We start from the raw sequence: 16,074 nt of genomic DNA on the forward strand, positions 1-16,074 counted from the left end.
ATTTAGAAGTAAGTTGAGAGTTGTGGAGACTTTAGGAACGCCCTTTCATTCTTCTCTTCGATATGTTGAGGACGAAGAGGCTTCTTCTTCTCTGCTCCCTTATTCTCGATCCGGGATCGGTACCATTAAATGCCATCCTATGATATTGAACGGGGATGGATGTTTAGTCTCTTTTTTTTTTTTTCCCTTTTTCAATCGTTTAGGAAATGTAATAAGAGGATTTATGACGTCACAGGGAGCGACAATGACGCTGATCGCCCCATGTTGGCCTTCAGGATCCTGGATTCACAGAGGTCACATACTTCCTAGTTCACTTTCCAAGGACCTTTTCCGAGAGAGTCGGTCTACTCTTAACTCGAAAGGTACCTATAACCTCTCCGCTCTGAGTCTGACTACGTTCAGGCTATCGAGATGTTGACAGGAATAAGATTACCGTCTTCCATTTCCGTCTGAAGAATGGGATATAAGCTGGCAGTCACAACTATTAAAGAATACGCAAATATGTTGTTGACGGCTTTGGCTCAGAGATTTGCGTCTGTCAAACAACAAAGCCCTTCACGATCTTTGAGTTCTGTGGAATCTCGAATCTCGCTCACCATCTACTTTTTGTCTCACCTGTTTTCTCGGAGTCAGACACTCGTGCGAGATCAGGCGACATATAGTAGCCCTGAGTTTCTTGTTGACGAAGTCGGTTGCGTTTATACACCCCCGATGATCGTGTAACATGAGACCAGGTTGGACTGTCAGGCATTCTTCCTTCGGGACTGAATCGCCTTTTTGCTCCTCGCTCCTTTCTCCTGGCACCAGAAGCTCGAGTCAGGAGTGATTCGCTGACGACGTTGGGTTGCGTTGATACACCCCAAGGTTTGCTTAGATTGAATCGCCCAGGCAGTCCAGACACTCATCCTTCAGCGAAGAATAGTACCTTATGGTCTTCAGGGTACAGCCTTGCTGTCCTTGATTCGTCTGACTGGTCAACTGGTCGGTCACCATGACTTTAGTACAGACGGACTGACTGTGCATGTCCAGATCGAAGCTTTCAATATGGAACTTAGACGTAGTCTGAAGTTCTTGATGTCAAAGCATTCGAACTCTCCTACCTGTTAACTTCTTGCATGTGATCAGGAAGCCTTCTTCTAACCACCCTAGATACGACAAAGAGGGTTAGTGAGATTTTAAGCCATCGTCACAAGTTTTGGCTTCGGAGAACACAAGGCGGTGTGCTCTCTAAGCCTTCCGTTGTGGCCTAAGAATGGAAACCTGTTTTTGTCCTTGGGCCAGGAGCTTGGAAGCAAGGATGGCACAAGTTAGTGGGCAGGAGCCAGAGAGAGTCCTGTGCCCTGTCGGGTCTCTCAAGTTTTATATACATAAAACTCAAGAAAGTCGAAGTCATTCGGGCAATCTGCAGTGTTCGAAAAAGACCAGACTTGCCCATATCGAAGAAACACCCTGGCTTTAGTGTTAAGGAGTTCTTTCAAAATGCTCCTTCATTGTGTTTGCACAAAGATTTGAAATCTTTTTATCTGAATGCTCACGAGGTGAGGGCGCGGCCTCGGAAGCATTTCAACAGAGCATGGCACTCAGCAACATCCTGATTTACCATGTTTTAGCGAAGCAACTCTGTGTTCACTTCACACTCCCTGCGAGATGTGAAGATGGCATATGAGATCTGCTGCTCGCTAGGGCCATACGTGTCTGCAGACACAATCTTGGGGGCAAGAAGTACCACTCATCCTATCCTGTAGAAAATGGTTAGGAAGAGCTCTTAATTTAGTTGTTGAGTCGCCGACAACGGCGACTTCTTAACTCTTAAGCCTTAGTTAACACACCTTAACTTTGGCTAGGTTGGTCAGGTGGTGATATATATATTTATATATATATTTATTTTACTTCTTAGCCCTCATGGTATGGTCAATATGGTCTAGTCACATTGTGGTCATGCCCCCGTTGACAGATCATCTGGAGTGCACCAGCTTTATAGGTCTCTACCTTGCTGGCAACTCTAGTAAAGCAGAAGCAGACTTGGGTGACAGTAATCACGAAGTCAGCTATGCTAACAGGTGGAACCAAGATGTAAATCATCTGCATGCATTTGTTTCCCAAAATCCTTCTATTCTGTCCCTTCCCACCTCCAAAGGTGGGATTCAGCTATATATATATCTGACAGGTAAGTTTCATGAACAAAATGATATTGTTATGATACAATAAAGTTTGTTCATACTTACCTGGCAGATATATATAATCAAGTACCCACCCACCTCCCCTCAGGGGACAGTGGAAATAAAAATTATGAATAGAAAATGGGAATGGTTCCTGATACCCGCCTCCCAGCGGCGGGAATGGGTACTAACCACCTGGCCGACCACTGCGTGTGTCGGAAGTTTTTAAAATTCTGTCGGACTTCAGAAAATACAGCTATATATATATCTGCCAGGTAAGTATGAACAAACTTTATTGTATCATAACAATATCATTTTCAAGGTCAGTGTAGCTGAAATAGAGAGATTTATATTTATGGAATATACAATTATTTGAAGCTTTCTGTGGTAAGAGAACTCACAAAACTTTAATTTATAATGAGATCTTATTGAAAATGACAATAAAGGGATTGAGATGAGGGCATTGTATGGGAAAGAAATGTCTTACAAATTATTAGTATTAATGCTGCTTCATTTAGCTAGGCTTACATTATCAACTAATGTATAGTATTTAATTTTTTACAGGTGGATGTTGATTTCAAGAAAGTGGCTGAAAAGATTGCACTTGAATACCAAAGAGAGAGAGAGAAACCAACTTCATCTAAATAATGCAAGAAATGGCAAAAAATGTAGTTTTTCTAGTCATAGTAGAAAACAAATAGTTTCACTTTCTAGCCATAGTAGAAACCAAATATGGTTTGTTTTCATAGTCATAACAGAAAACAAATAAATTGCTTCTCTGAAATTCTAGTCATGGCAATATAGTAATCTTGTTTGCTGTGGAACATTTTATTTTAGATACTTTAAAATATTATACTATTACAATATCTAATACATACTAGATTTAATTATCCTGTTCGGAAAAATTTAATGTTTATATGCCTATATGAATACTAGTTTATTTAAACATTATATTTTACTATGTATATGTATACATAAAGAAATAATGGTAACCAGTTGGCCTATAGAACAGAATGATTGGGTAGTGCTATTTGAATGTTAGGTGGCTTGGTGCAAGAATTTTTAGAAACAGACAATTTAATGATTGGAAACAAATTGTAAAACATTCAAGGAGAAATGCAACAATTTGCACATTTAGTAGTTCATTATTTTTATGAATAAAAAATGCAAATTATCTTTTATATATAAAAACTAAAAACTGGTAATCACTTAAGTACAAAAACTAAAAAAACTGGTAATCACTTAAATTCAATGAGCAAGACTAATGATAAAAAAAAATCTTGTTTTCATGAAATAGTATAACTTGTTTTTCAGGAGGGACAAATCTTATGTTGAATAGCATACTCGGTAGCAAAGTAGTATTTATTAATGGTGATTTCTTCCATTTTGATGATCTCTCCTGTCAATTACCAGTCTTTATTGTCGATCTATGAAGCACATGTTCTGTTCTGAGTTTATTAGATCTTTTCCTTTGCTGTTTTTTTAATCTAATTATTTGTAAGTCTGTATTTTACAATTTTTCTAAGCGTGCAATTCACTGTCACTGCAATCATGACCAGTTAGCTTAAACTTTTAAGTAGTATACTACATAATGGAGATTTTATCCCATTTATGTGTATTGTTGTAACCATTACTATTTGTCTTGCAAGTTTTCTATCCTATACAATAGCTACATTGTACAGATGGTAATAAACTTGCAACTAATTCTTTCAAACAGTTCAACATTCCACTCGACAAAAAATTTGATTACTAACTTAAAGAATTTGCTGTCCATTGGAGGACATGTAAGAGCAACCACCATATTGGGTGCTAATGCATAGCATCCATTGTGTTGCTGCTGTTATATATAAGAGTGCTGTGTCCTGATCTTGTAAACTTTATCTGTAGCATATAGTAATTCTTTTAGTATTAAAATATATTTTTTGGTAATAAATTAACTGCATATGTTGGATGTGTAGATGAAAGGGATATAGTTGTCATAAGACAAGACTTTTTTTTGTAAAGTATTGAAATGACAAATATTCTATGACAATTTGTATTTTTCATAGCTACAAACCTTCAGTCTTAACAATAGGATAATTTCTAGTGCCTAGCTGGATCCGGTTAAATAGCAGATGAAAGCAAGGAATCTTGTGAGATCTGGCAATGCGTGCGTATATCGGGTGAAGAGTGGTCAAGGACCATGCATGATCCCAGTTGCCAAGAATCTTACAAAATGAGACCCAGTCAATAAGGCATCAGTAGAGATGAGATGTAGTGTGAGGTAGTCAAGACCCACAAGACTTGTAATCAGGAGGCTGAGTCAGTATTGATGAAAAAAGTCATTCAACTTAAACCTTAACTAACCAGAGAAGACCAAAGAAAACATTCATAAAGAAAAGTTAGAGAAGAGTGCAAGATTCCAGTATCTTCTCTTGTTACTCACTCTTTTGTTGGGTGGAGGAGTCAGTAGGATGTGAGGTGGCAGATCAGAAGTTTTTTTTCTCTTCTTGGCATTTTATTTTTATTTTTAACACTACAGAGCAACAAACCCAGTTATCTGTGATATTTCATCCTTATCCCCACACAGTCATTGGAAGATATAAACTATGAAAAAACTGCCCCTCAAAGCTTTGGCAATACTAATCAAATATAATGTATTGTAGTAAGTTTTTATACAATTGTACATGTATTAATGCATTATAATAACCACATATGTTAAATACCAAAAAACTTTCTTTCACTTATATAACTTACCCGGTGGTTACATATAGCTGTCGTCTCCTGACGTCACGGCAGAATTTGAAATTCGCGGTAGCGCTAATGGTTTGACAGGCGATCCCTCTACTCCCGCCCTCTACCGGGTACCGGGAACCATTCCAACAATAAATCATAAGTTTCCTGCCGTCGGAACCAGTAACACGGTTCCTCTGCTGGTTGGAATTTGGATTTGATCATCTTGGTTTTCTCCTTTTGGGGATTTACCTTGATTTTACTGATCTTTTTGCTAGCGCTATAGTTATTTTGGTTTTGGTATTGTTGTCCTTTTTAGGAATTATTTTGAATTCTTCACGATGTCTGACACCGGCTCTATTCAGTATAGGGTGTGTAGTAGTGGGTGTAAGACTAGACTTCTTAAAGCTTCACTTGATCCTCATTCTACTTGTGTTAGTTGTAGGGGACGTGAATGTTCTTTTGAGAATATGTGTGAAGAATGTAAGTCTTTAACATCTCATGAGTGGAATGCACTGGGAAAGTATATGAGAAAGTTAGAAAAAGATAGAATCAGAAAGGCTTCACAGAGATCTTCTTCTAAGTCAGTGAGTAGCCAGGATATTCCTCTGAATTCTGTTAATCCTGTTCCTATTAACCCCGTAGTGGTTGCTCCTGCCCTCGAATCTGTATCTCCCGATCCCGATCCCGTGCCAGTATTACGAGCCGATATGGACTCGAAATTTGTCTCTTTCCTCACCACTATGCAGAAAATGGGTGAGACAGTGCAAGAAGTGGTTAGTTAAGTGTGATAAATTACTTAGTGCAAGTGTAGTGGAGGAGGTGGTTGTTCGGCCCGTTCGTTCTCCTAGGTCTAGGCCCCTGTCAAACTCCCCAGATCCTGGGAGGAGGCATGCCGAAAACCGAAGGGAGGCGAGCGGGATCTGCTCCCGAGCAGCCGCCCCCTCAAGCAATCCTGTAGCCGTATCCCAGGATGCTGTCGCTCACCATTGGAAAGGTGTTGCGAGGAAGTGTTTTTCATCAAGCGACTAGTTCAGACATTTCCTCTTATAGAGGTTGGCGTAATAAGACTTCTAGACCGCTGAAAAGGTCTCGCGATGTTTCGCCTGCTGCGGTTCCCTATAAGGTGGCGGCTGCCGAACCTTCTTGTAGTTTTTGGGAGGAGCCTGAAGCTTTTTCTCCGGTGGTTTGATTTATCGCCCTTCTCTCATAGAAGTGGAGAAGCTGAACACGCACACTCCTTCGGCGCCTTCTCCAGAGCCTCCTCAAGCGATAACTCCTGCGGCTCCCGACGTGTTTGTGGATCATCCGTCTACTCCTCCCGCACCTTCTACGTCGGTGGATCCTCAACCTTCGGTGTTTGAACAGATGAATGCCAAGTTAGGCAGTATCTTGGAGCTTTTTGGCAAGTCTCTTTCGTCCCCGAATGTGCTCCCGACCGCCTTACATCTTCCGCAGACTACTGTGCAGTCCTCTTCGCAGGCTCCTTTTCAGTCGCCTCTTCAGGCTCAGACTCTCCATGTGACTCCTCTTCAGACGCCACTTCAGGCGCCTGGTCGGACTCCTTTCCTGACTACGTCTATGGCGCCACGTCAGGCTCTCATTCGAGCGCCAGCTCAGCCGCCAGCGCGGCCGCTAGCTCAGCCGCCAACGCAGCCGCCAGCTCAGCCGCCCGGATTCGTCTCAGTACAGGCTCAGACGTCTTCTCCTGCTTTCTCACACCCTCCTCGGACGCATCAGGGTGTGACTTCGCCGAACAGGATTCCTCTTCCGATGGAATGTTCGCCAGTTTCGTCGAAGGAAGCTTCGGATTTGGAGGAAGAAGGAGAAGTACTTACAGAAAAAGACAAGCATTTGTCGGGGTATAAACTCCTTTTACGATCCTTCGTTGACAACTTTGGAGATTCTTTTGCGCCTTCTGTTCCAGTTTCTCCTAGTTCGCAGTGGAAAAAGGACAGTAAGCCTGACTCCTCGTCCTCGTTCACGCGTCTCGTCTCCGTCCTCTCGATTTTTCGGCTAAGAAAGCTATCAAGAAAGTTAACGCTTGGCTTTTGGAGAAGAGGGAACAGGGGAAAAATTTTTTGTTTTTTGTCTCCCCCCTTCGAGACTTTCGTCAAGGAGCCGTGTCTGGGTATGACACTGGAGAAAGTTTTTTCCCTGGGTGTGACTGCCTCCGCTCAGGGAGACTTTTTCTAGTCTCGTGGACTCTTCCCGCAGAGCAGCCCTTAATACTGCTAAGATTTTCTTTTCAGCAAATGAACTGGAGCATTTTGCAAGAGTGTTTTCCGTGTTTTGAAGTTGTTAGCTTCCTGGATTGGGCCATTGCTTCGCTGGCCAGGAAAGTCAAGTCATTTGGACTTTCGGAGGAGCAGTTGAAGGATTTTGCCTCGGTACTGGATTGTATCGATAAAGGCATCTGTGATGGAGCTTCGGAGCTCGCTGCCATTTTCGCCTCTGGAGTGTTGAAGAAGAGACAGCTTTGGTGCTCCTTGTCGAAAGGGGTCTCATCGAACCAGAAGTCTGCCTTGCTCTTCTCTCCTTTTGGACAAGAAACACCTTTTCCGCAAGAGATTGTGAGCGAGATCGCTCATCTTTAACACAGAAAGCGACCCAGGATCTTTTATCACAGTCAGTGAAGAAGCCCAGGAAGATAGCTCCGGTTCTTTCTGCTTCTCGGAGTGCTCCCTCCACGGAAGCTCCTAAACCATTTCGAGGGAGAGCTCCCGTTCGATCTTTCTCCAGGTTTCGTGGGGAGAGGTAGAGCCTCTTCTAAAACCACTCCCTCTTCCATCAAGAAGTAGGCCCGTAGTCCTCCACACAGCAGTAGGAGCCAGTTACACCTTTTTCTGGCAGACCTGGTTTTTCATCTTGGAGCGGATCCTTGGACGGTCCAGGTCCTGAAGGAAGGATACACCATTCCGTTCATCAAGCACCCCCCTCTCACAGAATTTCTTGTGAATTTGTCAGCTTACTCGAGAACTCCGAAAAATTGCCGACCCTCCATCAAGAAGTTCTCGCCTTACTGGCAAAGAGGGCCATAGAGTTAGTGGACTCTCCGCCAGGAACCAGGATTTTACAATCGCCTTTTCCTGGTAAAGAAGGCCACGGGGGGTTGGGACCGGTGTTGGACGTCAGTGCCCTGAACGTCTTTGTACCTGAAGACGAAGTTTTCTATGGAAACGACCCAATCGGTATTAGCAGCGCTTCATCTTGGAGATTGGATGGTTTCCATAGACCTTCGGGACGCCTATTTTCATATTTCCGATTCATTCGGAAATCGAGAAGATTCCTGAGATTCGGGTTCCAGGGCCGCATTTATCAGTTCAGGGCCCTCTGCTTCGGCCTGTCGACAGCTCCACAAGTGTTCACCAGAGTTCTGTCGTCAGTAGCAAAGTGGCTTCATCTGGACGGATACGAATCTCCATGTATCTAGACGATTGGCTTCTCAGGGCAAGGTCCAGACAGAAGTGTGTGGAGGACCTACAAAAAGACTTTAAGGCTGACGGAAAGCCTAGGTTTGTTAGTAAACAAGGAAAAGTCATGTCTCACTCCTTCTCAGGAGATAGTTTATTTAGGAGTGAGACTGAATTCAGTTAGTTTTTCAGGCTTTTCCATCTCTCCAAAGGATCGACTCTTGCCTGACAAAATAGACGAATTTCTCGTCAGACAAACTTGCTCGGCGAATCAGTGGATGAGCCGTTAGGAACCTTGGCTTCAATAGAGCAATTTGTAAGTCGTGGGCAGACTCAACATGAGACCACTTCAATTTTACTTGAAGCAGAAGTGGCAAAGGAAGAAGTTCCCAGACTCCTTCGTGTTCCCCATCTCGGAAGGAATCAAACAGGACCTCCTTTGGTGGAAATCAGAAGGAAGGTTAGAGGAAGGCTTGTCTCTAAGCCAGTTGAGCCCCAACCTTACGCTTTTGTCAGACGCATCGGACAAAGGGTGGGGAGCTACTCTGGGGAGAAAGGAAGTGTCGGGACTTGGCAGATTCATCAGAGAAGCTGGCACATAAATCTAAAAGAGTTGAAGGCGATTCATTTGGCTCTAATGCACTTCAAGACAGAGGTAAGAGGGAAGGTAGTGCTTGTTTAAGCAGACAACACCACGGCTCTCTCTTACATAAAAAAACAGGGGGGGACACTCGTTCTCTCTGTGCGAGGCGGCGAGAGACCTACTCATTTGGGCAAAAGAGAACAAGGTGTCTTGAGCACAAAGATTTATTCAAGGCTCCGAAGAATGTAAAGGCGGACATTCTCAGCAGGAGAGGCAAGTCCTCTCCACAGGAGTGGGGACGTTACATCCTCAAATATGCCAAGAAGCTTTGGGGGATTTGGGGATGTCCCTCAGTTGGATCTCTTCGCCACAAACAAGACAGCTCGTCTACCACTGTATTGCTCCCCAGTTCCAGACGAGGAGGCGTTTACAGTGGATGCCATGCTTCTGGACTGGTCAAATCTGGATCTGTATGCCTTTCCGCCTTTCAAAATGCTAAGATTAGTTCTGGCAAAGTTCAGAGGTCATCAGAACGTCAGGATGACTCTGATAGCCCCCTTTTGGCCGGCCAGGGAATGGTTTCCGGATCTACTACTGCTGTTGACGGACTTTTTCCCGAGAGAGTTTACCGTTAAGGAAGGATCTACTCAGACAGCCCCACTTTCTGAGGTTCCATCACAACTTGTCCGCTCTATTCGACTAGTCGCCTTCAGGACTGTCGAGCATCTCCTCAGAAAGAGAGGATTTTCAAAGAGAGCTTCAAGGGCTATTGCTAGACCCAGAAGAGAATCCTCTGATCGAGTGTACCAAGCTAAGTGGGTCCAATTCAGAGCTTGGTGCAAAGAAGAAGGAATTTCGTCTTCTAAGACCTCTTATAGCTCAGTTAGCTAACTCCTTCCTCTTTTTTCTTCGTGAGAATAAGAAGCTTTCTACCCAGACGATTAGGGGTTATAGAGCTATGTTGTCTTCGTGTTCAGACATCGAGGATTAGACATTTCTAATAATCAAGACCTCTCAGACATGATTCGTTCCTTTGATAGCGACCAAGACAAAGGAGTCAAGAACAGTAGCTTGGAACCTGGATGTAGGTTCTTAAATGGCTGATGTCAGATAGATTCGAAACCGATCTCCTCTAGTTCTTTAGAGATCTGACTAGGGAAGACACTTTTTGTTTTTCTTTGTGCTTTAGCATCAGCTAGAAGAATCAGTGAGCTGCATGCTATTGATAAGAGAGTTGGATTCGCTAAGGGCAATGCAATTTGCTCATCAATGCTGGGGTTTTTGGCTAAGAATGAAAAATCCCTCACGTCTTGGCCTCGTACTTTCTCTATAAAGAACATTTCGGAGTTAGTGGGGCCCTAATGAGCCTGATGTCTTCTCTGTCCAGTGAGAGCACTTAGACATTATGTGCAAAGGACCAAAGGTATAAGAGGTAAGAGTGATAACCTGTGGTGTTCAGTGAAAGATCCTTCTCGTCCTCTTTTCTAAAAATGCGCGCTCCTTCTTTTTAAGGAATTTGATTTCTGAGGCACCACGGACAATGTCAGGACTCAGATATCCAAAGTGGGTTTAAAGTCAAAGCTCATGAATAGAGCAGTGTCCTACGTCTATGGCCTTTAGACGTATCTGTCTTTGAAAGACATTTATTAAATCTACCATATTGGAAGAAGCAATTCTGTCTTCGCATACTCATTATCTGACAGATTTGCAAACCACCATATGAAAATTGCAGTACATTCGGGGCCATTCATTGTGACTGACACGGTATTGGGTGAGGGAGAGAAGGATGTATCCCATCCTCACTAACTTTCTCCTTGATTATGTTTTTTTTTGTTTTATTTTTAAGGTTGTCTGAAGATACAGGAGTTTTTGAGTATCTTTCAGTCTTTTAATGTCTTGGTGTATTTCTTAAACGGTTGTGGTGATCCCTCCTTTTTCATTGTATTTTGTGGTGATTTGTACTGCGCCCTGAGAAGGGGCATTATAGTCTTGTCCGTTACGGTCACGTCCTCAACGGCAAGTACTTATTATTGTGTCCGACGCACAGATCCATATATCCTGTCGGTACAATAAAGGCCAGCAGACTACAGAGGCAGTAACCACGTGAGTCAGCGGTCTTTTAAAGGTAAAGGAACCTATATCTTCAGATAATTTCCAAACAGTTGTTATTTTAGCTGCCAATTGTTCCCACCACCTAAATGTGTCAATCAGCTATATGTAACCACTGGGTAAGTTATGTAAGTGAAAATGACATTTTTATAATAATATAAAGTTTCACTTATACTTACCTGGTGGTTACATAACGAAGCCCGCCCTCCTCCCCTCATATGGACAGGTAGGCATGAAACTTCTGATTTATTGTTGGAATGGTTCCCGGTACCCGGTAGAGGGCGGGAGTAGAGGGATCACCTGTCAAACCATTAGCGCTACCGCGAATTTCAAATTCTGCCGTGACGTCAGGAGACGACAGCTATATGTAACCACCGGGTAAGTATAAGTGAAACTTTATATTATTATAAAAATGTCATTTTTCAAGCTGTAACAATTGTACTAATTTATTACAAAATTAAAAAGAATTAGACAAATTTGGACACTCATTCTATATTGTCATGAATTCATGTATGTGTTGAGTGTAATACAAGTGTACTTATTTTATATGAGAGTGTAATACAAGTGTATTTATTTTATATGAAAGGTTTGTAGAGACTTTTGAGTCTGTTTAACAGTATGTTAACATATAGTGAATACATTTTGTTTTAACTTTGTCCATGCATTATTCAATTTACAAGTTTATATTGAGCACAATGTCAGCATCAAGAATAAAGGATAACTAATAAATTGAACTGCAGAAAATACCTATCATTCACATACAACTGGAGATAAAATACATGAAAAATTGACAGTTACTGGTCATAAAAATACCTTGCAATTAGCTCAAGTTAGGCAAATGGTACCAGTGCCAGAGTTTTCAGTTACAGAAGATTTGGCCACTGTGGCACAGAGATAGAAATTAATTGTTCTGTCAATTATTATGTACTTGAAAGTCAAGCCACCATATATATATATATATATATATATATATATATATATATATTATATATATATATATATATATATATATATATATATATATATTTTTTAGGGCTTGTGCCTTGTATGATAAGGCGCCCTATGAGGTAATGTTAGACTTGCGATAATCTTACGCTAAGTCGGTTGGTATTGCACTTCCATCTTCAATGGAGTGTCTTGGGGTTTGTAGATCACTTACGAAGTCGGGATTATCTTCTTGTTTATGACGACGATGTGTTAAACTCATGATGATTCGGTGAGGAGGTCTTGTAGAAAAACACGAAGTATAAAACATATATATATTCTTCTGAAGTTTTACATGGTGAAGATCAGATATGATTGTACAAGTCTCTATGACGATAGCTTGATCGCTTCTGCAATGATGATGGCTAATTCTATTCTCTCTACATGATAAAGCTTAGGTAAAGAGGTACAGGTCTTCTAATGACGATAGCTAACTCTATTCTGCTCTTCTACCATCTCTGTTACAAGTTATGAAGGAAGCAGATAGTAGCTCGAACATATGAACATACAATCAGATGAGACACGCTACAGATCACGTAGGCCGTTTGAATTATAGGTCGCGGTAGTTGTCTCAAGCAGGGAGCTTGGACTAGAGTTTATAAAACAAATGAATGACTACAGGTGACGGCATGCTATCTTAGCTACTTTTATTGTATACGTCATCTTTAGCGTCTCTAGTCTGATCACATTCCTGCAAGCAATCTGGTTGACCTCTTTAGTTTTAGTCTTTTATATATATGGACTAACATTCCATATTTTATTATGTAAACACTTACATTAGCTCGGTCAGCTACCAAAACCAACTACTGAATATTACTCAAACTTGACTTGCATTTGACTTATAGGAGTGTGATACAGACACTATGTAAAATATATATATATATAGATATATATATATATATATATATATATATATATATATATATATATTATAAGTAAATAAAAAATTCATGGTGTACATGAATTGATTCAAGTAATAAAATATAAAAACAATGATATTGGTAAATAATAGTGATCACGTGATATATAATGATACAGTTTTTCACTTCATCTCATTAAGATACATATGCTACAGAAAATACTAATGTACTCTGACAATTGCATAGAATGAAGATTAACATGATAAAAATCATATTTTAACTGATAAAAAATTTCATATATGAATTGATAAAAATTATTAATGTTTATGCTAACTGTTATATATCTGATTCATTAATCCATATACTAACTCATATATAACTGCAGTTATTGGTAAGATAAAAGGTAACAGATTGATTATAGGCTACCTGATTTGTTTATACATATGTATATGGATTCATATAATTATGATTAATATATGTGCACTTTAAATAGATTCCTATTGCGTACACGCAAAGATATATTTCGATTCCGTTATTTATGACATCATATATAGATTCCTAGTGCGTACACGCAAAAAATATATTTCGATTCTGTTATTTATGATCAATTATATATATAGGATACATGACCGAAGTTATACTACTTCACATTTAACTAGCTTTCGAACAACTTTTCGTCCATTACACAGTTCCAGACAACCACCTATAGCCAAATGAAAGGGCCAATTTCACAGGGTTAAAACAAGGGGAAAATTTGCCTGGGCGGGTCCAACGTTCTATTTTGCGCTCATACTTGTCTCTGCATCTTAAGCTACACGAATATGTTCGCGATGAATAAAATCATCCCCAGCACGAGTCCTTCGCCAGCAAAGTAGAGTTGAATATCCTTCGGGTCGTAATTTGTCGGAAGTATGTCCCTTTTGTAGTCGATTTCCGACAGTCGCCGGAGCGTTCCGCATTAAAACGAGATTAACGACGAGATACGGTGTCGGTCGAAGAAGTCCATGATGGTGCTTATTCCTTTCACATTGTAGGCGGTTGTTACTCGACTGCAGTCGTCCGCTGCGACGAACGATTTTTTGAAGTTGCGATGTGAAACTCTCGTACTGCAGGATACTGTAACAGGTTCCATTAATCAGCCTGCAAGTGAAATTATACTTGTCACAAGGGCAAAGTAAATTCAGACGACATCCAAATACAGGGGAGGGGAGAGAGCCATTTAGACCAGACTTAACCCACATGAATTCGCTGATATTTTATGGAATTCAAAAGAGAGCTGTACAAACTTTTTTATCCATGGCATTAACAATGAGTGAACCTATCCAGGTCTCTGATGACTGTAAAAATATCCATAATTATAAAAAATAAACAGATATCAATACGAATCCCAAAGAAAATTCGATATTACTGGTAGTAAGTTACTAGACAAAGAAGTGGAAAACGGAGCTATTTGTAAGATTGCCAGGCAACATAAGAGTCAAAGAGAATATTAATCATGATTCTGTATTTCTCTATGCTAACTAAAATTAAGTTGTGATAAAATCTGATCCTATGTGCCCCTAACAAAAGTTTCATATTCAATTTTCTCGCGCGCATCCTCTGAGGTTAATTTTTAAAACTTTATTTATTATAGGTAGGAGATGCAACGAAAAAACCCACTACGTAACTAATTTCTAAATAAACTTTGGGTTTTTCAAGAAAATGTGACATTTTTCCATGAATGTTTTACTTGAATTGTAATAGGCTAATGTTGCAAGTAAATATTTCATATCCATAACTTGATAATTCTAAATGTCCGTTTACCCATGTCATAAGCTGAATTATTGACTCTAATTGTCTATGAGGTTCAGAAAAAAAAAATTAATTCATTTTGTTGTTATAGAAATTCTATTTGCTTATTTTGTTTATTCATTTTAAAATGATTGCAAGTCCTTAACGGATAAGAATAGGTTATGTGGTATGTCATGTGAAGTTCATGAGCTAAGCATTCCTTTCTCCAGTCAATCTGCTTTGCAAGCGCGAGATGAAGCCTGTGCAAGCAGATATTTGAGGTTAAAGGAATCAATGCTGATACGGCAAACGCGACAGACCTTCTAGAACTGATGACGTCGTCACCAGCTTAAGAGTTACGTTACTTGCTGTAAGAGATACGACTTTAGTATTTTCAAATGATATATTTTTTTTTAATTCTCCACCTGCATGAGAAGAATGTCTGAAAAAAAAAAAAACAGTACCAAAATTGAACAACTATATTAATTCATTGGTTGTGAAATATGCATAATTGTAATTATGTTAAATTAAATATTCCATTATTCAAACTAATGAAAAAGAAAAAAAGGTTTCCATACAAATTCTATATATATTATTAGCCCTGTATAAGATTCATATAGGATTATTCCATAGATAAGATTTTCACTTCTAGACTTCCTGACTTTAAATCTCTCTTTTATTTTATTTATTTTATTTATTTATTTATTATTATTATTATTTTTTTTTTTTCATTGACTACGAATATAAATCACGGGACAGACAATATGTCAGTAGGTTTTGGATATGTGTTTGAACTTGTTTTAGCTTATTTGTCATTACTAAAGCGTTAAGTTAGAGTTCAAATCTTTACGCATATATATTTGGATATTTAAAATATGGTTACGTTTTGCTTATTGATTTTATCGTGATTCCTTTTTTATTATAATTTGTAACCCTTCCGACTTCTTACGGAGGTGATTATATTGACTCCACTTGTATCCTATTTTTTTATTTTTGTTTTTTTTTTATATATATTTATTATATATTATTTTGATATATATTTGATAAATTAATGGTGGCTTGAATATGTGGAAAAGTGTTCTAGCGGCGTACCGTATAAGGCTACTTGCGGCATCAATTCTATAGATACAAGTATAAATGATAAAGGTATTTAAAACCGCGAGAACCGCTATAATCCAGTTCGGATCCAATATCACGAGTTGTAAACTCATAAGACATTGACACTTCCTATTTAATTATCCGTTATTCTACCAAACCGATTGACTCTGGGTGATAAAAATATATTATTGGTTTTCTTAATGGAAAGGAATTCACACGAGTTAAGGAGATTATTGATTTACACCACCCGAGTCAGATTATCATGTGTTGAATTCCATGTGTTTACTGATTAGCATCATAAATATTCCTAACGCACTCAATTGCGGTGTTTGTTTTTAGTGCTATTAATTCTATATAAACGTGTCAAGGGACTATTAACACTAAGA

At 39.7% G+C, this 16,074-nt stretch overlaps 2 protein-coding genes across 2 annotated transcripts in view; one reads left to right on the forward strand and one right to left on the reverse strand.

Annotated features, from left to right (window-relative positions):
- LOC135219350 (intraflagellar transport protein 80 homolog) overlaps positions 1-3,034 on the forward strand; it is a 71,467-nt gene extending 68,433 nt beyond the window's left edge. Inside the window, exon 7 of the mRNA XM_064256033.1 lies at positions 2,724-3,034. Within this exon, the coding sequence (XP_064112103.1) occupies positions 2,724-2,807 (84 nt within the window). The 3' untranslated portion in view covers positions 2,808-3,034. The remainder of the gene's footprint in view (positions 1-2,723) is intronic.
- Positions 1-16,074, reverse strand: part of LOC135220181 (uncharacterized) — a 126,270-nt gene that overhangs the window by 86,192 nt on the left and 24,004 nt on the right. The gene's annotated exons all lie outside the window — the stretch shown is intronic.

This window comes from Macrobrachium nipponense, chromosome 1, assembly GCF_015104395.2.
Source record: "Macrobrachium nipponense isolate FS-2020 chromosome 1, ASM1510439v2, whole genome shotgun sequence".
NCBI classification, from domain to species: Eukaryota; Metazoa; Arthropoda; class Malacostraca; order Decapoda; family Palaemonidae; genus Macrobrachium; species Macrobrachium nipponense.